Here is a 27527-nt window from a genome sequence, read left to right on the forward strand (position 1 = left end):
ACCAACGTATATAATTCTCTCCCCATCATGTGTCCTTCAAGATCTGCAGGAAGTTGTATTGGTAATCATCTCATTTCTCTGGCAAATTAAGCTATATTTCTGTAGTTCCTCCATTCTGTAAAATCAGCAGCATCTTATGCTGCAGCAACTCTTTTACAATAGATTAAAGTTTGAAAAATAATATAAAAGAGTAAATTTTATGACTCTGTTTAATTACAGAATAAATAATTTTACATATTCATGTTTGAAGTGCAGAATATTGAATTTGGAACACAAAATAATCTGTTGTCTGACTGAAATGTAATGATGATTTCTGTTCATTTAGATATCCCATATTGGAAAGCTGAAAGATTTTCTTCTACAACACAGGAAGGATTACATTAATGCTTACAGGTAAGTGTGCATTGTGTTTTAATGGATTGATCTGTTTATCTTCAGATTTCAAAAGTGAACAGCTTAAAAATCTGCAGGCATAATGTCTAAACCCAAAACTTAGATTCCTTATTAACTGGCTTACTGTAAGTTACTATAAGCTCAAGAATAGTGCTATGACAAGAAGACAATGTGCCTGAATAAAATGAGGCTCAGAATTTGAAGATGAATTTTAGGCGTTGGAATGGACCTCAGAGATCATCTAATCCTCAAAAGTGAACAGCTTAAAAATCTGCAGGCATAATGTCTAAACCCAAAACTTAGATTCCTTATTAACTGGCTTACTGTAAGTTACTATAAGCTCAAGAATAGTGCTATGACAAGAAGACAATGTGCCTGAATAAAATGAGGCTCAGAATTTGAAGATGAATTTTAGGCGTTGGAATGGACCTCAGAGATCATCTAATCCAATCCCACTGCCCTGGGCAGTCCCTCTGCAGCTTCCCTGGCGCCCCTTCAGCTCCTGGAAGGTGCTCTGAGGTCTCCACACAACCTTCTCTTCTCCAGGCTGAGCAGCCCCATCTCCCTCAGCCTGTCCTCATAGGGAAGATGCTCCAGTCCTCTTGTGGACTTCGTGGCTTCCTCTGGACTTGCTCCAGGGGTTCCATGTCCTTCTACCATTTAAGGTGGCTCCTTCAACTCCTCCCTCCTTTACGATAAGGGACTCCTTTTCCCAGCAGCAGGCAGCAGTGTACAGCTAGCTGTTGTGACTAGCCCCGAGCTTTTCAGTGCCTGTTGGAATAGGTCCCAGACAACGCTAGGTGGAGCTAGCAATTTAATACTGAAGTAGCTGTTTAGTGTGAAAATGTGTGAATACACAGGTTTGAGAAACTGCAAACAATTGCCATAAGAGCAGTCAGTGGTGGTGAAATTTTGGGTACAGTTTGTTTTATGTTGACAGTAGTGTGCATAAAATAGAAGTGACTAGAGGAGTAAAAATTTATTTCACTTTGTAAAATTTTGAATGTCCCTTTTGTAAACTCTGTTGTAACAATTTATCATGGTAATTCTCAGTGCTTTTCACAACCTTCCCTTCCCTCCCACCCAGGTATTCATGAAGGAGAGAAGTGTCATTTCTTTGGTTAAATCATAAAATAATCCTGCATATCTCATCTGTGATTGCCATTGATCGTATCCTTAATGGTCAAACTTAAAATAGAGAGTACTGTCTGATTGCATACATTGCTTGTGCTGTTCTACTTTGTGGGTGCAAAGAGCATCATAACATCCACCTGGAATACTGCACACAGTTCTGGTGTCCTCAGCATAAGAAGGACATGGAACTGTTGGAGCAAGTCCAGAGGAGACCACGAAGTCAATAAGAGGACTGGAGCATCTCCCCTGTGAGGACAGGTTGAGGGAGTTGGGGCTGTTCAGCCTGGAGAAGAGAAGACTGTGTGGAGACCTCAGAGCAACTTTGTGGCCTCTTCTGGACTTACCCAACAGTTCCATGTCCTTATGTTGAGGACGTCAGAACTGTGTGCAGTATTCCAGGTGGGAATTTCTGCTGGTTTAATCACACACTGGAAAGGAATGGAGAGAATTCTAGATTTTTGATCACAGAACACCTCATATTTACAAGGAAAATATTTGAGAGAAGAACTTTCCATCTGGGATTATTAGACATCTAATTTATTGTGTTTTGCAACTACAGAGGTCCTTATGTAGTTGATCAGTGTAGTGTAGGTCCCACTATTTCCTCAGAAAAGGCTGGATGGGAGCTTTGTGATGTTCTGATGTGTCTTCATTACATGCTTCTGTGGTCCTTCTGTGCAGTTAAGTGTTTGAACATTTTGTATGCCATTAATTGCAAATAATATACTTAGAAAAGATTCTTAACAAGTTATTTTTCTGTCTTAAAAAATAATGCTGGTGCCCAGTAATTATGTCTCTTGCCTTAGCATTTGTCTGTGTGAGCATTTATCTGTGTAAAGGCAATAAATGGGTTACATCATTTGCCACTTAACAGAAAATCATTGAATGCTTTCATGGTGTTTTGTGGAGTCTTTCCTTGTCTTTTTCAGTAGATGAAAAGAAATAGCCATGTAAGGACTCTAAAAATAGTGTCTTACTGCCTCCTGTACAATGCCAGGCTGCTTTCTTGTCCTGACTTCATCACATTTTTACAAGAAGCAGGGCTTTGTTATTCTGAGTTAGTAAAACGTGTAGATGATCTGTAAAAACTTTCTTCCTGGAGGAATATATAGTATTTTTTCTGTTCTCCAGGGAAGTATTTTCAAATTATTTATCTTGTCTTTTTTAGTTGCACTAAGTTCATGTACAACATTTCAGAAATAGTAATTTGTTTTTGTAGCACTCTGGAATTTCTCAGCAATATTTTACAAAACTGAAAATACTATTTTGGGTATTCCTGTACTACCTGTTCTGGCAGCTGAGGCTTCCACATGGAATTTAGAAAATCCATTTAAAATAAATTCTTGTGGAGTATTTTGTCATTTGAGTAGACAAGGTTTTACCTTGAATTTTTGTCCGACAGCATTTGGAGGGAAAACAGCAGTAAATGAAAATGCACAATACTTTATAAATTGTCTTTACATTTAGTAGCTAAAGAAGAAATCAGATAATTTAAAACATACTAGATGCCCAAAGGGAAGAAGTTTAAAAAGGTCTGCTGTATTTGCAACTAAGGTTAGACCTACATGTGCATTTCTTTATACACTCATTGGGAGCATTTATATATGTATGTGCAAGGCAATATCTGCAAGTGTTATGTTGGGTACATCCCTACTAAACCAGGGCATGTCAGTGGCTTAGAGCTGATTTATTTCCACTTACTGGTTCTCTCTCTTTTGTAATACATTGTTGGAGGAAAATCAAGTTTTTCCACTTGATTTGGTGTCTTTATTGAATTAGTAAGCAGAAAATATTTTATGCAGCAGCAGAATGAGTTACTAATTCCAAAAGCTGTTGTAATGCCTCCATCAGCTCTGGTTCCTTGTGCTTTGCCAGCAAAATAGGATCATAGAAATGTTAGCCTGGAAGAAGCATGGCTGAAACATCCCAGATAGAATGACTAGTGTTTTGCTTGCTTTTAAAGATTTCTTTCACTGGAGATTTTATATCCTGAGAAAACAGCAACAAATAATTATGATTTTTTTTTTAATGTTGAAGGTTCTAACTTGGGCCCAGATGATTTAGAAGCAGTAAGCTAAAGAGAATAGTAACTGCAGCTTTAAAGTGACCTTAGTGATGAAAGTTAATGCAAAAAAAAAGAAAAAATAATAAACATTTAGAATTTAATCATAGTCTGTGTATAATTTTATTTCTCTACTAACAGACAAACACCATTTTCTTAGGTGGTTCTCATGGTAATGTTTGCAGAGCAATCTCCTTGTTATTGTCATCCCTTACCACTTGTGTCTCATCTGCACTTGACCCTTTTTTAATTGTGTTCCTACATGTTATGTTCCTTTAGGATTGTCATTAGCAATAAAACTATATTCTGCTTTTTGTGTTTGACCTCAATGTAGAGCTCATGAACTAACTCAGCTGATCTCTCACTGTTTTGCCTCCTCTTCCTTTTCATCGGGGCAGAATTGCAAATTACCATAATGTAATTTCTAGATGAAAACTACTAGTTCATCTGAATTCTTTTCTATTTCTTTTTAGGTTTCCATTTTCTATACAATTTAACCTACTAAATTTTCTAGGCTATGAAATGCTTAGTGGTCACTGTCTTCATTATACCCTTTCACCCACCATCATAAAAATCACAAATAACCCAAGTTGCCTTCTAGCCTAAGTTTCTTATGATATTTTCTCATACTGATTAGGATAAAAACCCAGAGGACTTTCTTTTCTGCTTTATCTGCATACATTAACTAGTGCATGTCTTGCCTAATGATTCTGATTGCTTCTGAAAAACCTGATTTGTTCAGCCTTTCTTGATTTAGCCACAGATCACTCCATTGCCACGATAGTGCCACTGCACTCTGAGCAAGTATTTGTATCTCTGACGTACAAGACACATCTGGATCTTTTTTTTTCCTGTTCAGTTGTTTTTTTATTTGGAGTTTTTACATGGTTTTGTTTTTCTTGGGCCTGTTTGATTTTAATGAACGGTTCTTGTTCCGGTAAGGTTAGAGGATGGTGATTAAATGGATTTTCAGTATAATCTCCATGTGCAGATTGAGTGGGGAGTGCAGTGGGGACTTCAGTGCCCTGTTAGTACTAGTGGATGCCATATGTGTTTTGACATAATGGGATGTGATTGTGTGGCTCCATTCTTGCCTTCCCAAGGAGGTTGGGTTTCAGGCATCCTTCCCTCTGAGTGACTTGACCAGCTCATGTTCAAAAGCTCTGGTACCAGACACTGTGTAAGCTGTAAGCAGTTATAGAAGGAAAAGTATTCTATTTCTTGTTTACTAGATTAAGCTGCATTTTGCTAGCTTTGAAGCTGTGAAACTCCTATTTATGAATTTGATCTACCCTATTTTTGTATTAGCAACTAGAAAAAGTAACTTGTTTCCCAGTGTAAAGCTGTTGGACTTATCCTCAGTGTATCACTACATTACCAGTAGTTACACTGTTAGAAAAATATGAAGTGTGCCTGAGGCAGGTTTTTTTTCAGATACATTTCAAAGTCTGATTTCAAAGAAAATTCTGGTTTGCATTTTGTAATCTTTATTCTGCCCTGTAATGTTAAAAAGTGCATGGAAAGCATAGAACAAATACCACGAAGCTGGGCAGGTACAAGAATGTAGACAGATAAAGATAAGAACTTTATATCCTGTTCAGTAGCAGAGCAGCCATAATTGTGTTGTACTCTGAAAGAGAAGAGTGGAGGCTTTTTGCATCATCAAGGGGCCATCATGAAGCTGTTCCTCCATCCCTGTTTTCCATCTGAATCTGTGCCCTAACATGCTCAAGTAATTCTCTTAGGGTGGAGCTCACTGAAGGATGTTATGTATTATGTCATACCAGATAATATTCATGGTCTCCTTCTGTCTGGGCCTGTGCAGAGCTGGATCTAGGAATGGATTTTCTGGCTTTACATGTGCTGAGAACTTGCTTATGCCACAGACTAGTAACAGAAAGGCACATTTAGACAAGCTGTGCAAAGGGAGTGGGAGACAAGTCTGTCCTAATATATTTAACAATATCAGTTATGTTGTGTGTGTAACTGTCAATATGCCATCTCAGCCAGGCTGGGGAAAGCCTCTCTATCAGATGTTTCTAAAACCAGGCAGTTTCATATTCATCATTCAGAAGTTGCTTTCTGAGAAAGTGCAGATTAGAGTTATAGTTTAGAAGATCACTGATTACAGCTCTGATAGGGATTTTGCCACAAATTCCTTGTCTGTTTTCAGAAACACTATTATATGGCTGGTTTTCTGTAAGGAATACAAATAATTTAGTGGGCATTCAGACTAGCTTTAGTCAAATACATGGCAGTGTTGGAAACAAAAAGTAAAATATAGAATATTACTTCTAATTGGTCTGTGTTACTGTTTTTTGCTAACTGGTGCTTGTGTACTAGGTAGGCAGTAAGTAGAAACTTGGGAGACCTTATTGCCCTCTGCAACTCCCTGACAGGAGGTTGCAGTCAGGTGGGGGTTGGTCTCTTCTCCCAGGCAACCAGCAGCAGGACAAGAGGGCACAGACTCAAGCTCTGCCAGGGGAGGGTTAGGTTGGATATTAGGAAGAGATTTTTTACAGAGAGAGTGCTCAGGCATTGGAATGTGCTGCCCAGGGAGGTGGTGGATTCACCACCCCTGGAGGTTTTCAACCCAGGACTGGATGTGGCACTTAGTGCCATAGTCTAGTAACCACAGTAGGGTTGGACTTGATGATCTTTGAGGTCTCTTCCAGCCTGGTTGGTTCTATGATTCTATGAGGAGAAATCAGGCTAACTTTGCAAACTGAAGATCCTTTCTTTTTACTTGTATTACTGCATGAATAGACTTAATTAATACCTGGGGAAATTTTCACATACAGAAATACTAAATTCATATGAAGGTATAATTTAAGGTTTTCTTTTCTTTATTAAAAGCAGATATAATGGCTGTGATCACTGTTTCATTAGGAAACCCAAGGTGAACACAGGATAAGATGCAATAGCAAAGTTTTATCATCCTTTCACCTGTGGCTGTGGAAACACTGCTAAATACCTTTATACAGGATGCATTTCTGGTGGTTATCTACAGTGTGTTGATATTTTAAGGACAGGCCTCCATTTTTATTAATTTAGGTACAAAAAGATATATTAATCCTGGTAGAAAATAATAGCTGCATAATGTGTACTCTAAAATAGAAATAAGCAATGGGAACAGGTTTTAATAATTATTATAATCAACTTGATATTAAAAGTACATTATTTTCCTGTATTCTTTAATATTTGAATTCACAGATTTCATTGTACAACTACTTTAAAAATGAAGCTCAGTATCTAGTGTAATGAAAACATATTTAAGTAATATAAGTTCATTCTGTACTTCTTTCTATTGAGCTATTCCTTTATCTTGGTTTTTCTTCATGTTTTTGGAATTGAAATATGCTTCATCAGAATAAGTCCCAAGGGTAGTGATATATTTTCTCCATTTTCTCCTTTCTGCTCAGTATTTGATTATGTACAAGACGATAGGATATATTGTTTTTTCTACATACTTGACTAGTAAAAGTGTTTTAAGAAAAACCTCTCAGCTTTATAGAAGTGACATTTTTATCAATGATAGTGTGCTTTTTGCTGCTTTTTTCATGAAAAGCAGTGTTGCAGAAAAGTTCTGGTGGAGATGGTGAATGGGAAGGAAGAAGGTCTAAGATGTTTACTTGTGGTTTTGGAAGTGACACGTTTGCTTCTTTCTCAGCCACATCATGTCCGAGTATGGGAGGATGACAGACACAGAGCGTGACCAGATAGATCAGGATGCTCAGGTGTTCATGAGAACGTGTGCTGAGGCCATTCAGCAGCTGAGAACAGAAGGTAAACTGAGCAATTCTTACATGTTTTTTCTGAGTTATTGATAAACTATGCTTAAAATAAATACTAATGTATAACATACATAAAATGTAAATAGGCTTTTGAATATAACCTGTGCATCAGCTGAAAATGCAAACTGTTGTAGAATTCAGTAAAGAGTTAACAGATTGTCTTACATCTTTCTTTTGTATTTCAGCACACAAAGGTGTCCAGTCTGCTCAGGTAAAGGAGCACAGAACAGCTGTCTTGGACTTCATTGAAGATTACTTAAAAAGTACTTAGTATTTATTGAATGGTTAAAAATGAGTGATTGCATTTTTCAAGAGAGCAATCTTGCTCTTCTAACCTGAAATTTTGTTTACTGCTGTCTTGAACAGGAGTGTGCAAACTGTATTCTGAACAAAGAGCCATCCGAGTTAAGCGAGTGATAGATAAGAAGAGACTGTGAGTAGTGTCAAAAACTAGTTGAACTGTGCCTTCCATTTCTAGGATATTCGACAAAACTGTTATTCATGTTTAGATTCTAAGGAGGTTGTTTTAGTGGAATTCTGTGGTTGGAGGAGCAACTTCTGCCTCAAAGTAGCTATGTAGAATACTGTCAGTTTAGGGACAAGAGGTGGTCAATTGTCTCTCTAGTCCTCTTTCGTTTTGTCCTTCTTTGTAAGCCCCTGTCTTTCTGCTAAAGCCAAGTGACTGTGTTGTCACTACTTGAGGTGTTGGTGTTCATGGCAAGTAGAAACATAATGAAAATAAAAAACTAGCATGTAACTTCTGACCTGAAACAAAGAGTTTCCACTGCCTATGGTGGTATATAATAAGGCTGCTCGGCTAGAAGTTAGGAATCATGTGCTTGCTGGTTTTGTGGTCTGGTGGGGTTCTTTTCAGTCAAGTTTCAAACCCCACACTACTTCAGTTTCTTTTTCTGTACACTCCCAGTCGGGAGAACAATAGGGAGAATGAACAGGTTTGCAATTTATTTATTACCTGGAAGGTATTTCCATGTCTTCTCAATCTGTATTATTTGAATACTAACCTCAAGGTCCATTCTGTATACTTTTATACAAAAATAACAAGTTCTAGAACATGCTCATCAATAAATAAATTCTTGAGGGTTTTTCCAAGACTTGATGTTGGTTTATCAGTTTGGTGTTTGGCTTGATCAGCTATTTACATTGAAACTAGAGAGATGTTTTCAAAAGTCCATAAAGTACATTTTATTCAGAATGATTCAGCATGATTAAGCACAATTAGATTCACTTAAATATAACCTCCTGAGACATAAATAGTTGTACAAGCCAAAACCAAGAAAACAAAATCCCCAAATCAGTTCTGGAATTGGGTAAGAAGTAAGGCATCAGTATTTTTGTAACTCACGTAACTTCTCGGAAAATAAAACATACAGAAATAAACTGTGATATTTTTCATATGTAAAAATACATAACCTTATCAGTATTCTTCACATGAAAGAACATCAAAGACAGGTAGCATGGTCCCTGCAGTCACAGCACTGGCTAACAACAGCTCTTTTGTTGGTTGTACTCTTACATTATTGTTTACATGTGAAATCCCATGCTCAAGGTTTCTCAGATGACTAAACAGAGAAAGCAACTCGATTTAATGCATTGTTTCAGAATACTACTTAACTAAAGAGCAATAAGGCATTAAGAAAAAACAGTAGGTGCTTTCCCAGCCTGGGTTGCCCCAACCCTGGCAGTGTTCACAGCCAGGTTGGATGAAGCCCTAAGCAACCTGCTCTGGTGGGAGGTGTCCCTGCCCAGGGCAGAGGGTTGGGACTAGGTGATCTCTAAGGTCCATTCCAACCCCTAAAATTCTGTGATTCTCTGCTGAGTCCCCTTTGCCACTCTTTATGGGTGTAAGAACTAGAAAGCAGATGTTGACCAGCTGGAGTCTGTATCTATTGCAGATGTGATGTAATGGCTAAATTGTCATTGAAATTAGAATTCAATTTCATTAAATCACAGAGCATAAATCAGTCTTTATGAAGACTTGAAGAAAAATTGTATAGTTGATTTGTAATTTCCCCAAGGATTTCAGCAGACACTTGATGTGAGAAGAATGTGTGCCTTCACTTAAAAGAACTAGGCATTCTTTAAACAACACATCCCAGACACTTGGTTTGTTTTCAGTTGGAAGTTTCCTCCATTAGCATAGTGTGCAAAGGAAGGACAACAAACAATAAAGGAATACTTTCCTTTAGAAGTAAATTAATCCTAGTGCAGCTCTTCTTTCCTGTAGTTTAGTCAATTGAAAATACATGAGTATGAGACAATACTGAAAAGTTTGCAGGAGAAATATATTTCATCACGTTTTCTTTTATATTGATAACCACCATTCTAAGCTGTTCAGCAAATTGCCTGAGTGTTATTATTTTCTTACAGAACTTGCCTATAAGTATTATTTCATTTTTTGATTAAAAAGTTCTGCCAGTCAGGACTAGTTCCCCAGAAAGAAAAGCTGAGAAATAAGCACAAGCAGTTTTTATTGTAAAGATACTTGGTTGTGGTTTTCAATTTTTATGTTTATTGGTTTCAAAATTAGATTTCATTTCGATTTTATACTTCTTTTCCCATTAGAATATTTTGTGAATTAGTATGCAATTATTCCAATCAAGCTCATGTTTTTGTTACCTGGGGAATTGGTGTTTTATTTGTATCAGAACTATTATTTGAACTGCATAAACATCTAGATGAGTATTTTTTCTTTATTATTAGGCAAATTTGGGACTTGAGAGGGAGGAGGTGAGAGAAGAAGAGGAGTTCTTTGTAAAATTACTAAGAGCCAGTACTTGCAGAGGTTTTATAACTAAGAAAGGTGCCCTGTTACTGTCTTCTCTTGTTAAATAACATAGTCACTCAGTGATGACTAATGCATTATATTCTGTTTTGCTCAGAATTTTCTAATTATGGGTTAGAATTTAGACACAATGCAAAGAAGGAAAGGGACAAAAATGCAACACCTTCTGTTAGGCACAGGGTGGGAACTGCAGATCGTAATGAGATTAACTGTTGATTATATATGAGAGAGGAGGAAGTGATGAAAGTGGCACAGCAGGTGATTCAGCCCATTGCTTTATGATTTTTTCTTTTGTTCTTTAGCTCCTTCAGGAGCATAATTGCAAAGCATATAACTTGTCTGCTATGCAGCAGTTGGAGAATTCATTGCAGACAGCAATAAACCACAGAAGTTTACTGGAAAACAAGTTGGTTGCCACTAATTTTTAACATTTTTTGGTGCCACACTGAAACACACTTGACAAGTGCTTTATATATAATCCCTGAATGTGCCTTTCATGTTTTGCCTTGCCTTTGTATTAAAATTACATAGCAGGGATTTGGATGTAGCATAAAAAAAGCTAATTCTATTGTATTTTCTTAATTTTCATTTACACTAATTGAAAATATAAAGTTAAATTGTAGTTATTACTTTAAAAAATAAAAAGGAAGTGGTGTTAGCCATTGCTACTAAAAAGAATTTTTCAGTATGACCAAAATGGCTTTTAAAAAATACTTATTTTAATACACTGAGTTTTTGAAAGGGGGTTTAATAACATGTCTGTGGTTTTACGCTGTAGCTTTCAAAATTCTCCTCAGCTTTGAGTGTGTGGTTTTTTTATTCAGGAATACTATTTGTGCTTCCTTTGCCTTTGTATTAATATTTCAGTAAAAGTTGCAAAGTTTTGTATCTTGACTGGGAAATCTTTATTGTGAAGTTTGCAAGAGTTAAAGAGTCAAATTAGTATTCTGTGGTTGTTCTTATTTTAGGGAAATTCATCTGTATAGCGTCAGTTAAATTATAGGCTCTTGTGCTTCTAGGTCCAGACTCGAACCTGAGCAGAGCAATGTGTCCAAATCACCTCTTTCCCCTGAAAAATCTTCACAGAATCCTCCAGATGATTCTGAAGAAAAGCTTTCTGCTGAGGAAAGCAAAGGTAAGAATAAAAAGTAGTTGTATTTTACCTTTCGTGGCAAGGCCTGTCTGGTCAGGGGTACTTTGCTCACATTACAAGGACCAGTTGCTGTGACTTGCACCTTTTTTATTTTTGTCTTTCTGGAGCTGATGAGGCCTTTGTGAAGCACTATGTGAGACTGAGGAAGCAAAATCTTAAATTTTTTGACATGCCAGATAAACAAATCTTATAGTTTGCTGAATTCCTCCTCCTCTTAATAAACTCTGTGCGAACCCTTGCCTTTTTATTTTTACCAATATAACAACTGCTGAAATTTGTCTTGTTTTTCTACATTCGTTTCACTCTTGTCAAGGAATTAGAAAGTAGGTCAGTGACTTTCTGGGTTCATAAGCACAGAGACCTTGAATTTGACACTTCTACAACAGGAACTCAGAAGTACAATATGCTCACAGAGGTTCCTGGGTGCCCAGGTCCAGTAGTTTTGGGGATTTCTTCTCCATAGCACTGAGTTTCCCTGCTGTGAGGGTTGCATCTCATCTTTCAGTGGTTGGGAGATAGCCAGAAGTCCAAAGCAATATCTCTGACCCTGGGGTCATTTCAGATGGTGCTGTTGTTGGCAGGACTTGTGAACATTGGTTCTGATTTCTTGGTGGCTTTCTGAGCCAAAGGATCTAAGTCCCTTCTCTCTGCCATTTCAGCCTGTCCTGGGGGGTGTGTGCCAGCAGAGCTTTGCTGCAGAGTGCCTTGTGGAATGCCATCACTGGGCAGATAATTTCACATTTCGTGCCTAAAAAGAAATCTTGTTTCAGTGGTTCTGGATTTGCTTTCCCGGGCTTGAGTTTTTCCACTTGTGCTGTCTAGAGGAGACCAAGCTACCCTGTGGTTTGCAGCAGGAAATTGATTTTTAAAAATTACAATACCTTGAGGTAATACCTCATCAAGATAGAACAAATACACTGTTTGGCCACATTTTTCTGTTGTTTCTTTAGTGGTTTTCATTAAAAGAGTGAGGTTCCTCTGCTTGAAGACTCTAGGGCCATACAGACAGTGGACTCATGTGGAGTGGGTACTCCACATCTGGGTGAAGACTCTGATGCTGAATTACCTCACACTGTGCAAACAGTTTCATTTTCTCATATGACATTGCTTATCTTCCTAACCAGTTTGTACATGTGCAACCATATCAGTGTGCCTTTCTTCCCTCCCTGCCACTGAATTTATTGTAAGAAGTACAGGTTTTGATTGTGTGTCGTTTCTAGTGCTTACTATATACCTTTTTATAATACATACTGAGTGATGCAGCACACACAGGGGCAGAGATGAGTTTCACCGTAACACGTTATCAATCTTTTGCAGCTGTGAGCTAGTGCCACCAGAGAAGCAGCAGCATAGCAGCATCTTCATTGCCCTGTGCTCTTTGCTTGTCACCAACTATCCCTGCAAGCTCTGGAAGTGTGCACTCCTACCACATAGTGTCATTACAATTTTTAGGTCCAAAAATCTGCACCACACTGTGGGAAATACTGTTCTTTGGTTGCCTTGGACACAGCAAACCACTGCAGTAAATAAAAGTGAAGTTTTTTTTTAATTGCATGTTAATTTTAATCACTCCAGGTTTTACTTTTGTTAGTTTGTGCTTTAATTTTCGTAAGTCGGGATCATGCCACGTAAGTAATGCTGGTGCAGTACTCATGTCATGGTCTAACCCCAGCTAGCAACAAAACACCATCCTGCTGCTCACACACTCCCTCACCAACGGGATGGGGGAGAGAATCAGAAGGGTAAAAGCTACAAAATCTCATGGGTTGAGATAAAGACAGTTTAATAGAGAACACAAAAGCTGTACACACAAGCAAAGCAAAACAAGGAATTAATTCACAGCTTCCCACAGGCAGGAGGTGTTTATCCATCTCCAGGAGAGCAGGGCCCATCACGCATAACGGTGCCTTGGGAAGACAAACACCATCACTCCAGATGTCCCCCCTTCCTCCTTCTTCCTCCCAGGTTATAAACTGAGCATGTTGTCCTATGGTATAGAATATCCCTTTGGTCAGTTTGGGTCACCTGTCCCAGCTGTGTCTCCTCCCAGTCTCCCATGCACCCCCAGCTTCCTCACCCGTGTGGCAGTATGGGAAGCAGCAAAGGCCTTGGCTCTGTGTGAGCTCTGCTCAGCAACAACAAAAACATCTCTACGTTATCAATTCTGTGCCCTGCACAAATCCTAAACATAGCCCCATCCTAGCCACTGTGAAGAAAGTTAACTCCAGCCCAAACCAGCACAATTCATGAGGGATTTCTGACTAGACTTTGAGAAAACTATGGGACTTGTACATGAAAATAAGTCTGAAACAGTTTGTAAATGCTCACAGCCTGTGATTCCTCACATGAGAGTTAGTGCTGGTTGCTGCTGCTTATAGAAATCAGCCTTGTGACTCTGCTGGTAGGTGGTTGTTGAAGCATGAAAATAACATGAACTAGGAAACAAGAAGCTCAGTTTAAATCTTACAGCCTTTGATTTGTATTGGTTTTTTCCAAGTAACTTTTTGAATTTTTAAGAAACTGGAGAGATTATCATATTTAGAAATAAACTAATTCATCTGGAGTGTGTTGGTGGTTTAGAGAATGGTGATCATTTGTCTGTATGAATTAGCCATCAGCAGCATCATGCATCGTCTGTAAAGATACTTCTGAGAGCAGCTTGTGCCCCTGTCCTTAATTTGAACACTCTGATGAGCAGCTGAGTGTCCTGCTTGGTGTGCTGAAGCACAGACTGGTTTTGTCTGGGTTTTTTTGGCAGAAACCAAAACAAAATTACTTTTGTTTTGAGGCAAAGCACCTGTTTACAGTAGAATTGTACTGGACATGCCTCACGCGAGGAAAATAGTCTCTCTGGAGATTGCTTTTATCTGTTGGCAGTATTTATTTGCATATTACAAATCTGACATTTAGTTTATGGAAATAAATGTAAATAATGGGTAGCTTTTGAACTGGTCCACAAGCTTAGCAGCTGTCTGCTTTTCATGGCATGGAAAAGGTTTCAGAGGATTTGATCATTACTTTGTGTCTCTGTCATGAGTTAACTACCTTCTCTTCCTGGAACAGAAGTGTAGTTAGGCTTTTGCTGGCTGAATTGCAGAAAAGCATTAATGTCAGCTCCATGAAAGCTGCAGAAAGGCTGAAACATCCTGCAGTGACAGGGGGAACCCTGGGGAGATACATGTTTCTTGCTTACCTCTTACCATAAATATGTTTGCTCATTAGCAATCACACTGGATACAGGTGCTGGTTTTTTAATACTGCTGGCAGTGCCTGAAAGTAATTGGTTCCTCTGGGATAAAATAGGAATATATCTTCTTTTTTTTGAGGGGCTCCATAAACTATTTGTCTTATTTGCTTTGAATGAGGTAAATAATTAATTATAATTTTGATATATTGATTACCTAAGCAAATAACTTCTGTGTTTCTGTGAAATAGGCTGGAAATACTGATGATACCACATAGAAGAAAAAGAGTTGAATACTTTCTAAACAATCCTTGAAGATATTCTTGGGTTTATTTCTTATTACTCCTAAGAAAGAACTGATCTATTTAGGGGTTTTATTTTTAAAAAAATTTGTATTCCGTATCCACATTCCTCATTTGTAACACTGTCATGGTTTGTGCATCCTGGTTTGGTTGTTGGAAAGCAAAAGAAAAACACCATAAGGGAGACACATACATCAATACTCTCCTACAATATTTATTTTTCAAGAGTTTTCACAAATGCTCTTGTGAAGGATAAAGTGGAAAACTTCTCCTTATAACCCTTTTCATGTCTTTGTTTTCCTAACATCTAATCTGACTCTCAAAATAAAATAAATAGGATAATAGGAAGTCTAAATGTATGGAAAATTAAAAACGACCTCTTTCTGTATTTTAATTTGCAACCTGCATGTGATAAGTCAAAGCAGGTTCAGCATTGATCCATTGTGGTATGGTGCAATTCTCTTTTGGGCTTTGTAAAGGTGTCACAGACAGTGGGGAGAAGAGAGGCTCTCTCAAGGGTGCAGTCTTATCATGAGGTTTTCAAACACTGATGCTAGAACAGCTTCAGAAACAGCAGATTCCTGTAGCATGGTTTCTTTTCTTTCCCAGTCTCACTTCTTCATCTACAATCAGAAGTATATAATTAAGCCTAAAATTAAATCTTACAGAAGGGAATATTCCAGAAATAGCCATTCAAGATCTTTTATCCTTGATTCTTGCAAAGATTTATGCAGATTAGCTTTAATCAAAGGGGAAGCACTACTGAAATGAATGAAGCAGCTTTGATGTGCTATGGTTAATTTGCAGGATCAGAGCTGATTCCTGTTCTATGCAGGAAGACCCTGGCACAGTGTACTGTGGGATTTGCACTGTAATAGGGAGTTTGAACACTGTGAGGAAATGGAGTTTGTGGACTTTGCTTAAAACATCTTTGAGATTCTGTTTTTACTTTTGGGACTTAGGGGCTGGTGGTTCTGCCAAGTCTCATTGGAAGATAATAGTTTGCATATAGAATGTCATTTTGAAAATTGTGTATTTTCTTCTATGAAAAGACAAATGCGACAGTATTTGCTGCCCTAAAAGGGCTTAGTGAATTGTGAGTTGTTTTACATCCTTCTCTGTCAGTATGTTAGTGAAACTCATTGTAGTTCACAAAATTAAGTGTGTGTAGACTTCTGTGCTAGTCTGGACTGAAGTGGTGTTAACTTTCTTCACAGTGGCTAATATGGGCCTATGTTTAGGATCTGTGAAGGACACAGGGTTGATAATGCAGAGATGTGTTTGTTGTTGCTGAGCAGCGCTCACACAGAGCCACGGCCTTTGCTGCTTCCCATACGGGTGAGGAAGTTGGGAGTGCATGGGAGATTGGGAGGAGACACAGCTGGGACAGGTGACCCAAACTGACCAAAGGGATATTCCATACCATAGGACAACATGCTCAGTTTATAACCTGGGAGGGAGAAGGAGGAAGGGGGGACATCTGGAGTGATGGCATTTGTCTTCCCAAGGAACCATTACGTGTGATGCTCCCTGCTCTCCTGGAGATGGATAAACACCTCCTGCCCATGGGAAGCAGTGAATTAATTCCTTGTTTTGCTTTGCTTGTGTGTGCAGCTTTTGCTTTCTCTATTAAACTGCCTTTATGTTGACCCATGAGTTTTTCTAGCTTTCACCCTTCTGATTCTCTCCCCCATCCCATGGGTGGGGGAGTGTGTGAGTGGCTGTGTGGTTCTGGGTTGCTACCTGAGGTTAAACCACCACAACTTCCCAGTTTGGAACCCAAAGGTTATTGGTGTAATTTTGTGCTGTAAATATAGGGTGAATCTCAGTTAATTACAAAGGAGAGAGTACAATTTAATCAGCAGTGTAAAATGGATAAAAAATGATTTTCACTTTCCTATTCAGTGTCCCATATTGTCTCAAGTGTTTGGTGGTTCTTTTACAGACAGGAATCTGCCTGATACCCAAAGTAACCTTGGACTATGGGGGGATGGCAAAGGTGAAGATGAGCTGTCACCTGAAGAAATACAGATGGTAAGTTTATCTTGTGTCTTATTGTCCATTTATTGGATTTTCTGCTCTATTCATACATGTTAAAAAAAGATTCACCCAAGTCAATTTTTAACATTGATTTTATGCAGAATAATGCCAGAACAAGTTACACATTTTGCATGTGGCTGCCTGGTTCTTCTGGTAGCAGCTAGTATTTAAAATTGCTACGAAATACTTACATCGAGCCATTAAATTAGTAACAACTGTTTTTCAACAATTGAAATTAAAATTGTTTTTTAAAATTGCAGTTATTAATTGCCTTTGGTTTTTTAGTCAGGAAGCAATAGAAGTCAAGGCAACATCAGAAGAAGCGTGAGGAAATTTCTGAAAGAATACAGGGTTGGCTCTTTTTTTCCTGGACTAGTTCTAGAACACAACTTAAATAGCTGTACTACTGAAGTATAACTGTGTAGTTATAACTATGAAGTTATACTTCCTTTTTATTTTTTTGAATCAAAATCAGATTGGTTTCCTAGAAGAGAAGGTCGTATGGAGACCTCATAGCATCTTCCGGAATCTGAAGGGCCTACAGGGAAGCCAGAGAGGGATTCTTTATTAGGAGCTGCAGTGACAGGACAAGGAGCAATGGGTATAAATCAAAAGAGGGGAAATTTAGGTTACCTATTAGGAAGAAGTTTTTCCTGTGAGGGTGGTGAGACACTGGCACAGGTTGCCCAGGGAGGCTGTGGCTGCCCCGACCCTGGCAGTGTTCACAGCCAGGTTGGATGAGCCTTGAGCAACCTGCTCTGGTGGGAGGTGTCCCTGCCCAGGGCAGGGGGTTGGGACTAGATAATCTATAAGGTCCATTCCAACCCCTGAAATTCTATGATTCTATGAATAGCTGCAAGCTTTCTGTCACAACAGGATCTCATGAATTTTAACTCTTCTGCATTTCCACATTATTGGTGTGTTTGTGTATTGTTTGATCCAAATCTGCTTACAGTTGAGCTGTTGCAATAGAATTATCTGACATAGGCATGATTGCTGACAACCTGCCAGGTTTCTTGATATTCCTAAAATTTATGATTTTGAACATAGCTCAGAATGCTTGGAAAACCTCTGTACATCAATACATGTTGCCTTGGGTTTATATAAAGAAAGAAAATGTGATTCCAGGCAGTAGCTGTGCAGATTTCAAACCCCTGAGCTTTACTAAGGCAAAGTGCTGCTGCAGTATGAGGACATGAAGCTTCCTTGGCATGGGTTAGAGATGTTTCCAGACACAATATGCATCACTCTTCACGTCAGAGATGAGTAAGTTGCACGTAATTATGGTATGGTTTGCTAAAGAGAAAAGGTTCTTCAGAGGCTGCTCTGTGTGCTCTCACAGTGTTCTTGAGTGCCAGTGTAAAAGCTTATTACTCCTGGTTTCTGTTTTCTTCATAGGAAGAATTCTTGACGTATTTTCATTCTCCTGTCTTCAGGCACAATTTTCTTACCCTCCTTGCTGTAATCTTCTAGAGGAACAGGGGGAAACAGGAGTCAGAGGTGATGGTTCTGACTGGGCCTCCTGACTGGCTGCTAAATGGGGGTTACCTTTCATAGCCTCACGCTGTAATTAAGTTTTAAGCATGTTACATCCCTTGTCATGGTGCTTTGGGAATAAAGACATTTCTTTTTCATGAAATCCTATCATACCTTTATCCTTTTTCAGAGTAAGGCCCGAGATAAGGGAAAAATCTGTGTTCGTAGTTTAATGCTTTGAAGGATTTCTGGACTCTTAAATCTTCAATCCTAAACTGATTATTAGGCATTTGGACAGTTCTTCCTAGGGGAGAACCAAGACACTTTTTTTTTTAAAAAATCTGTTATTATTCTTTACCCATGCAGAGCTCTCCTTTTAGCTCTCCTGCTTTTTTATTATTACATACTTTTTAAAATTTTACTGGTTTTACACTGATTTCATCTGTTGTGCTTTAAGGAGGGGTATAAAAATAACACTGCTCTAAATTAGAAAAAGTTTTAGTTCAGACAGACTAATATTTCCTTACTCTTAGCTTACACAGTTCTGCCTATGGTTTGCAAGATAATTTATAGTATATAACAGTGCCTTGATGTCAATGCCATGATTAAGCCTAGAGAAATGACTTGTGCTGGAAATTTCAGATCATAGCTTTAAATTTATCAGTCTGCTTTGTGGGAGAGACAAATTTACTAGTCTGTTGAGAGAAGCAGAAGATCAAAATGCTACCAAAATAAAAATAACATACTTTCAAGTCATATATATAGACAGATAGAAATAGATATAGAGATAGATATATAAATACACTGAAATATTGTTACAGCTCTTGTGCCATAGTTTATTCTTAAATTTTCATGTGTGAATGTGCACTTAAGATTTATTTTTATTATGTACACTCTTTACTTGGGGTTTAGTACTGATAGAAAACTAGAATTGAAAAGAGCATACGAAGGGAAGGTGCCACTAGAACACCTTCCTCTCACTAGAACAGCCCTCCCCAAGGAGGGTCATTTCTTCTCAGATAATTTTTTTACTGTTGGATTTGATTGCATATTATTGGAGTTGTCAAACTGTAAACAGAGAGTTGTATATTTCTGTAATATGTATATGTGCACAGCAGACTTTCAGATGTAAAAGTTGCTATAGTACGTGGCAGATGCTCAGATGGAGATGCTCAGAGCTGAGCAAACCATCGTTCTGTTCTTTGGACCTAATGTGATTATTTTTTCCCTTAGGGTTGTTGTTTTTTTGTATTTTAAGAACACTCTAATTAGCTAATTTACAAACCCTAGGAATGTATGTAGTGACTAGTCTACAGCAAAACTGCTCTTTCATTGCCTTTTTGAGGAAATGTATAGCTAAGAGTTGGTCTTTATTAGTAAAATTTGGACTCTGTATAGTTTCACTCCTAACATACCTTAAAGTTACTGGATCTGTTATTCTAATTTTCATGTAAATCTGTATCCGAGGTGTAAATATAGGTATAACTAGGATATAATTTGAGCATTTGAATGTGCATTGCTTTTTTGTTGCTCACATAAATACTTCAGGTTTTGCAGATTATGCAGGGAGAGGTTACGAAGTTACTCAGGGGAAGAAATTAGAAGGGCCAGAGCCCAACCAGAACTTAGATCTTGCTACTGCTGTAGAAGGCAATAAAAAAATGTTTTTATAAAGACATTGGCAACAAAAGGAGGGTTAAGGACAATCTCCATCCTTTACTGGATGCAGGGGGAAACCTAGTGACAAGGACTGAGGACAAGGCTGAGGTACCTAATGCCTTCTTTGCCTCAGTCTTTAATATTTAATAGTAAGGTCAGTTGTTCTGCCCCTTGAGCTGGAAGACAGGGAGAGGGAGCAGAATGAAGCCCCCATAATCCAAGGGGAAGTGGTCAGTGACCTGCTACACCACTGAGACCTGCACAAGCGCACAGGGCTGGATATGCCCAAGCATACCAGGGATGCTGGCAGAAGTGCTCACCAAGACACTTTCCATTGTTTACCAGCAGTCCTGGCTGGCCAGGGTGGGGGTCCCAGATGAATGATCTAAAAGAAGGGCCAGAAGGAGGACCCAGGGAACCACAGCCCTGTCAGCCTGAGGAAGGTCATGGAGCAGATCATCTTGAGTGACATCACACAGCACATACCAGGGGATCAGGTCATGAAAGGCAGGTCCTGCTTGACCAAGCCGTCTATGAAAAGGTGACCTGCTTAGTGCATGGGGGAAAGAGGGAAACGCTGTGAGTGTTGTCTACCTGGGCTTCAATAAAGCCTTCGGTACTGTCTCTCACAGCATTCTCCTGGGGAAGCTGGCAGCCCACAGCTTGGACAGGTGCATTGTTGGCTGGGTAAAAAACTGGATGGATAGCCAGAGAAGGGCAATATTGCTGGTGAAGGGTCTGGAGCACAAGTGTTATAAGGAGTGGCTGAAGGAGCTGGGGGTGTTTACCTTGGAGAAAAGGAGGCCCAGGAGGGACCTTACCACTCTCTCCAACTGCCCAGAGGAGGTTGTAGCTGGGTGGGGGTTGGTCTCTTCTCCCAGGTAACAAATGACAGGACAAGAGGAAATGGCCTCAAGTTGCCCCAGGGGAGGTTTAGATTGGATATTAGGAAAAATTTCTTTGCTGAAAGGGCTGCCCAGGAAAGGGGTAGAGCCACTATGCCTGGATGGATTTAAAAGATGTATAGACATGGCACATAAGGACATGGCTTAGTGGTGGACTTGGCAGTGCTGGGTTAATGGTTGGACTTGCTGATCTCAAACGACTTTTCCAACCTGAACAATTCTATCAAGAGGTTAGGTAAGAGTGTATAAGCTGCTGTATTGGTTTAAAATTGGGATGTGTTGTGACAAATCATACTTAAAAAATCTCAATCATGGTTCCATGATCCTTCCTGCAGATAAAATAATGAATTAAAGCCCTATTCTGTTGCTACAGCAGCAATTTCTAGCAGTATTTTACCCACAGGAGAGAGCTTGACATGGTTCAAAATGTTTGCTGGCTATTGCATGATTTGCACAATAAATTTCAGTTGGTAATTCTGAGTACAGGTTATATTAATGGGTTTTACAGATATTGTGAGCAGATGTCTTGTGGTTGCATTGAGTGGGGAAGTATCTGGCTCTGCTGTTTAGAGTTGTGAAAATACCTACTTGTCTCTGATTAATCTTTTTTGTTTGGTTGGTTTTGTCTTAAATTCAGCACATCTAATGACTTCTCTCATGGGGTAACAGGAAGGAGCAGTGATTATTTCTCTTATGCATTAGATTTTTAGCCATATGTTAAGCAGTTTGTCACTTTATGCCATACTTGGGTAACAGAGTATTTCCCTGTCATAAAAGAGGCTACTTTAATAAGCCATAAATCGTTGAGCTATACTGATGGCTAGAGCTCCCATCATGTAAATCCCTTTGTGACACACTGGCGTATGATGTGTTCTGTGCTCTAACCCTTTGTTCAGTTGACTGTTTTAGCATATCTTAACTGCTGTCTGAGCCAAGAGCTCCATCAGCCATGGCTTCGAATTGCAAAGATCATTTAGCAGTTTAAAAGGCAATCCATGCCAGTAGAGGGTTTTAAGAATCAAAGGGACTTTTTAAAAGAATACTTTCTCAAGTGGATTTATGCTATTTGTAAGGGATTAAAATCATTCACTGTTTCTTTATTGAAAATTTGTCTTCTGAATTAGTTACCATCTCAGTTTTACTAAGGCAGCAAAATATAGGCCATTTCTGAGTGCAGAAATACTTATCCTTAGAGAAGTCAGGAAAACAATTATAGCTTGGTGGCCCCACTTAGTCACTTAAGGACCAACCAGTCATTGTGGCACTAAATCTCATGGCTCTATTGCATTGCTTTTGTTCCTTGGCTTTATTGTGAGGTGACTCTGCCAAAACCAGATGTACAGTGGTGTGAATGTAAAGGATTGCAGTGATGAAACAACTTTAGCCATCTGCCACTGTGAAGTAAATATCACTGTATTTCAGGCAGTTAGATTGTAACAAATGCTCTGCTCTGTAGGAGTCACTGCAGACAGCAGTGTATTGCAACGCTCCTATTTTCTTATTTAACAAAACCATTGGATCTTTAGAGTGGAAATTAATGGAATTTCAGGGAACTGTGCAGTATGTTCCTCTCTGTTCCCCCAGCTCATGGGGCTGGGTGACTTCCCTGAGGCCTCTGCCTTACAGTGAAGGTGACAGTGCCCAATAACCTTCCTCTGGAATCTTTTACCCAAGGAGAGAAAGCTGTTCATGCCAATCACGTAGACAGTGAACCTCTAGTACAAAAAGAAATCTATATGCTAAAAGAAAGAAAAAGTATTTTTTCTTTATTCTTCAAAACATAAATTGCCTATGTCAGAAGACTAAATCCTTTTCTGTGAGATTCACTGTTCCCCTTCTTCAAACACATAACTGTCATTTCACACTCATTTCTGTGAGATTAAACCTACAAATTTCTGATTTTTCACAGTAACAACTTCCTCCTAAGTCATGCAGGTTGACATTTAATATCCTGCTCACAGACAGTCAGGTACAGTTCTTCTGAGGCCCTGATGGGCCTGAAGCAAAAAACCAAAAGCTACAGCACAAAGTGTGGGGGACAATGGCAATGGTGTAGGGTGTGGAAGGGGGGAGTGAAGGTGAAGGCTGTGAAAGGTGCCTTGTCTTTTCTCAGTTTCTTGCTTTTCTGGGTTGCTCTGTGACAGTGCACAAGCCTTGGAGAGCTCCTGCTCTCCACTCTCCCGTAAGCCTACCCTGTCTCGTCTGGTGGTGGGATTCAGTTTACTCATCTACCAGAAAACTCAGGAGGAAAAGGTGATTAGTGAGCTAAAATGTCATACTGTGAAAGCAAACAAACAGCAGCACTTGCTTGGGACTACGAACGTGGGGAGAAAGAGGAGCAGAACATGTTCCTCAGTGGCTGCACCCTCAGTAGTACACACACCTCATTCTTCTCTGTCTTAGTATTTGATATGGCAGAAGTTTCAGCTGGAACATTCTGGACCATTTCAGGGGATGCCCTGAAGCAATGCACATGAGATGTAGCACAAGCTGTATAAGGAAGATCTTAAGAAGACCTGGGAAAGAGATGCTGGTGGCTGGATTAGGGCAGGGTGGGGAGCACAGTGGGGATCCAAAGACCTCACCAGTATGGCCATGTACATACTGCTACAGACCAGCTCTGGCATGTTACAACCACTCATTTCGTATTTCGTTTTGCTCCGTACTGTGTTGTTGTTTAAACTGCTTTGAAATACCAAGTGCTTCATTTTCAGCTGTTTCAGTATCTCTGCTCTGAAAGCAAAACATCCATTTGCCTTTCACTGTTCTAACACAACCTTTGCTGTTACCACAGTGCTTTGGGATTCAGACCTTTTCCCCCTCCTTCCTTCTACATTTTGCCCAGGAAAACAGTTTTTTTCAAATTGTTACTGTCGTTAGGCAATAATTCCTTTTCTTGTCAGTTTAAGTGTTGGGCACATGTTCAGCTAGTGAGCAATTCCTATTGTGCCAACTGAAAACCAGGTCGGAGCTGTAAGCTGTTGGTGTTTCCATCTTTGACAACACTCTGCTGTGCCTTGAGAAGAATAACAAGTCCTTGCCAGGTAGCTGAGAATGCTGCTGCACTTTTATTGCTAATGAAACTGCAAGGTGATTGAATTATGCCAAAGTCCCAGTGTGTTATGTAGGCTGAAAATAGGGAGGTTAACTGAACTAGAACAGGGGTCAGTGTCTTGCACACCTCCAGTGTCCAGTTCTTTGCATGCTGAACCCCAGTGTCTGGCACTCACACTGCAGCCTGGATCACTGGGCTTTAGGAGGGGCCCTGAGCACAGAATGTTTCCAGCAGAAATGTGTATCCTGCGTGCTGTTTCTGGATAACTGCATAGACCAGGTCTTTCCCAGCCTTGTGAGAGAGGTGTGCTGACCTGGTTGGTGGTGTCCATATCACAATGATCCAGCTGTTACTGAGGCTTTGGCCTTGGAAAATTGTTAGAGTACCTTGACTAAGCTTCCCCTCCCCCTCCAAAATGGGCCTGTGACCCTTCCAATGGGAAGTGCTGTGCTGTCCCTGATGGACAGGGAGCTGCAGAGCTCTGAGAGCAGCTTTGGGGCAGGAAGCACAGTCTGCAGGCCTCCTCAGCTTCCAGCCAGCTGTCGCTGCTGCCAGGGCCCAGGACCAAACTCATGCAGACACCTTGACAAGAAAATCCCAGCTCTGTCTGTCCTAATGCCAAAACACAGCCCTCACTGTGCAGTTTCCAGCAAGCTCCACTGTGACATGGAATACCTTCTCTGTTCTGTTTTGGCTGTGCAGATTTTGTTTCAGCTTTGTACTTGCTGCGTGATCACTTGTTCTGTAATGAATCCCAAATTATCTGACAGGGCAGGTACACCTGAAAAGTCAAAGCTTATTTTCCTCTATAAAGCCTTCCATTTGTGCCCATATTTGACAAATGTAGTGCTAGCAATATAGTTAAATGTTTCATAACTAAAGCCAGTGCATTTGTGAAGTATGAAGTATTAGATGTCAAAGGATTTCATATTGCAGCAAAATCTAGAAGCTCCTAAAATTCATGCCACAGGCAGTACATGAGTGTGAATGACAGTGTAATGACAGCATGAAGAGAATCATGTGCTCTCACAAGCATGAAAGCTTTCTCCACTCAGATTTTTAAAAAAATAAAAAAAGGACAGATTTATCCGCTATATTCTTCCTTACTGCAAAGTAACTTGGGTAACTTCAAAATGGTTTGAGACATACTGTAATGGATGGCTAGGAAGGGTAAGAGTTGGTTGATCAGGGTGGGAGTTGAAGAAAGCTCCCTGAGTCTGAGAATGTGAACTCATGTGTGTCATTTCCTTCTCCCCTTTTTCCAGTTTGAACAGGAGAACCAGAGACTTGTTGGTGAGATGAACAATCTCTTCGATGAAGTCAGGTATGATTTCCTGTTGCTTGACAGACTGTGGCACATACTGGTCCCATGGCCCAGTGAACACCCATGTGCAGTGTGTTGGGTGCAGGACACCTGCCTGCACCAGCTGTAGTGGTGTGAGGGGAGGTGGGAGAACACAGGAGCACCCAGGAAAGGAACTGTGCAGTATGAAGAATATACAGTGTAAAGAATGATTTTGAGGGTCACACAAACTATCTGGAATAGTACTGGTTAAATTTGGAAGGTTTGCATTCTCCTTTTTTAAAGTTTTAAAATATTAAGTTTTCCATTCATATTCCATTCTCCACTGCATATACAGAGAGCAGTAGGGAAGGTGCCACTGCTGACCCTGTGCAGAGACCTGTCTGTAGTGTAGTGACTGTGCCATTCACTCTCCCTTGCTGTGCACAAGACCCAAATGGCTACTCAAGCTAGAAACTGACTTTGGGATTGTTAGTCCTAGGCAAGGTGAATTCCATGCACCATAATAGCACAGAAAAAAGGACATGTCACAATCAACTACTTAGGGCCCACCATAGATGTTGTTGTATGAGATGAAAGTGAAACCCTGGGAGTGAAGGCTGCTCTCACCACACTGCCAGGTGCCTTTCCCAGGGCTTCCCAGTGGGCTGGTGTCTTCCAGCCAGGAACTGTCCAAGCTATTTCTGCCTGATCACAGGCTATTGCTGCCTCCCAGACAGCTGACAAAGCAGCAGCCACCTAACAGCTGCTTACCAGGCTGGAGAGTCTGAATCTGCAGTACCAAGAAATGTTTGCACTAGTTTCTAATGGAATATTTCCTTTCTTTGCCAAGGCAAATTGAAGGAAAAGTGGTGGAAATCTCCAGATTACAAGAGATATTCACTGAAAAAGTCTTGCAACAGGTTAGTATAATTTAATGCTACACTAACAAATACAGCTTGAAGATTTTCCTGGGGGTATTTTGGTCTTGGTTGCATGCAAGGTGTAAACATAAGCTTAATGAGTCTTTGACAGAGATATGAAGAAAAAGGGTTTTGTTTTTCAAATGCAAAATCAAGGCATTTGCTGTTGTTACTTATTAGTACACACTGGGAGTAAGTTGCATTTTCTATGTGTTAGAATGATGCCTCTGCCTCAGAACTGATGTCCTGTTAAGTGTGTTATTTAATAGCATCTTTTCTGGAAGTGGTGGCACCTCTTCTAAAAGAGCTGGGAAAAAACAGACAGGTTAGATTTGATCCTAGGTAAATGGGAGACTTGCTATTGATCTGAGTGGTCTCTGTTCACACTCATAAAATCACAGGTAAAGAAATTACAACTGAATTGTAATTGCATTTCTCTATACCTTTGCATCATTGAAAAAAATGATGTTAGTAATACTAGATCTTATTTTATTTTTGAGCTCTGCTTGTTCCCCAAGCCCTTGGATGTGTTTTTTCCCTCTCACACTCATCACTGTTTCTTGATTTTATTTCTTTTTTGAACAGGAAACTGATATTGACAATATCCATCAATTAGTTGTGGGTGCAACGGAGAATATCAAAGAAGGCAACGAAGACATAAGAGAGGTAATGTCTCAAAGTTGTGTTTTAAACTCACTTGTTTCTCTTTCAGTTTTTCCCAAGTGTTGCTGTAAACAGGTCGTGAGAGTTTGCCCATGGCACTGGTGCAGTGGGTGTTGGGATGTCAGGACATGGGTTTGAGAACTCTACAAGTCAGCTGAGGTTCTCAGTAGTTTGCACTTGCTAACCATGAGCTGAATAGCTACACAGGTCTGCAGAAATCGACTTGGCCTCATCAGTTTCTCAATGGTGAAGGCCACCGGGTTTGCATTTAAGCACCTGTGAAGTTTGTTCGGGAAAAAAAAAAAAAAAAGGAGGGGGAGAGGGCAGAAATTGCAGACTAGGAAAATACAGTGCTGAAATGGTTGAAAGTGGAGTTAAATGCTGAACATTAGCCGAAGAGACTCTTTAGCATCCTGAGTGCTTCTCACATGCTCCTAAATCTCTTCCATAGTCTTACTAATTAGAAGGAAAGGATGTTTTCCTTTGGGAACTGAGGGTTCAACCATTTCAGCAAAAACAATGAGACTACTGAGTAAATGGTTCAGTTCTTTTCTGAGGGTACACAGAAAAGATATCTCAAGGATGAGTTATGTACTGCTCAGCTCTCCTGTAAAGTGCATCAAACATGACATGAACTGAAGTTATCTTTCCCATTTGTAGGTACAACTAAGTTTCCTAAACAACACTGAGAAACAGTAG

General features: G+C 39.6%; 1 protein-coding gene across 1 annotated transcript in view; it reads left to right on the top strand.

The window, feature by feature from the left end:
• Positions 1 to 325: 325 nt before the first annotated feature.
• STX18 (syntaxin 18) overlaps positions 326 to 27527 on the top strand; it is a gene marked incomplete at its 5' end in the record, with an annotated part of 27923 nt that continues 721 nt past the window's right edge. The window contains 9 exons of the mRNA XM_009085150.1: positions 326 to 393; positions 7260 to 7375; positions 7569 to 7646; positions 7750 to 7816; positions 11206 to 11321; positions 16771 to 16859; positions 25226 to 25284; positions 26096 to 26165; positions 26751 to 26831. Coding sequence (XP_009083398.1) covers positions 326 to 393; positions 7260 to 7375; positions 7569 to 7646; positions 7750 to 7816; positions 11206 to 11321; positions 16771 to 16859; positions 25226 to 25284; positions 26096 to 26165; positions 26751 to 26831 — 744 coding nt within the window. The remainder of the gene's footprint in view (positions 394 to 7259; positions 7376 to 7568; positions 7647 to 7749; positions 7817 to 11205; positions 11322 to 16770; positions 16860 to 25225; positions 25285 to 26095; positions 26166 to 26750; positions 26832 to 27527) is intronic.

This window comes from Acanthisitta chloris, unplaced genomic scaffold, assembly GCF_000695815.1.
Source record: "Acanthisitta chloris isolate BGI_N310 unplaced genomic scaffold, ASM69581v1 scaffold782, whole genome shotgun sequence".
Classification (NCBI taxonomy): domain Eukaryota; kingdom Metazoa; phylum Chordata; class Aves; order Passeriformes; family Acanthisittidae; genus Acanthisitta; species Acanthisitta chloris.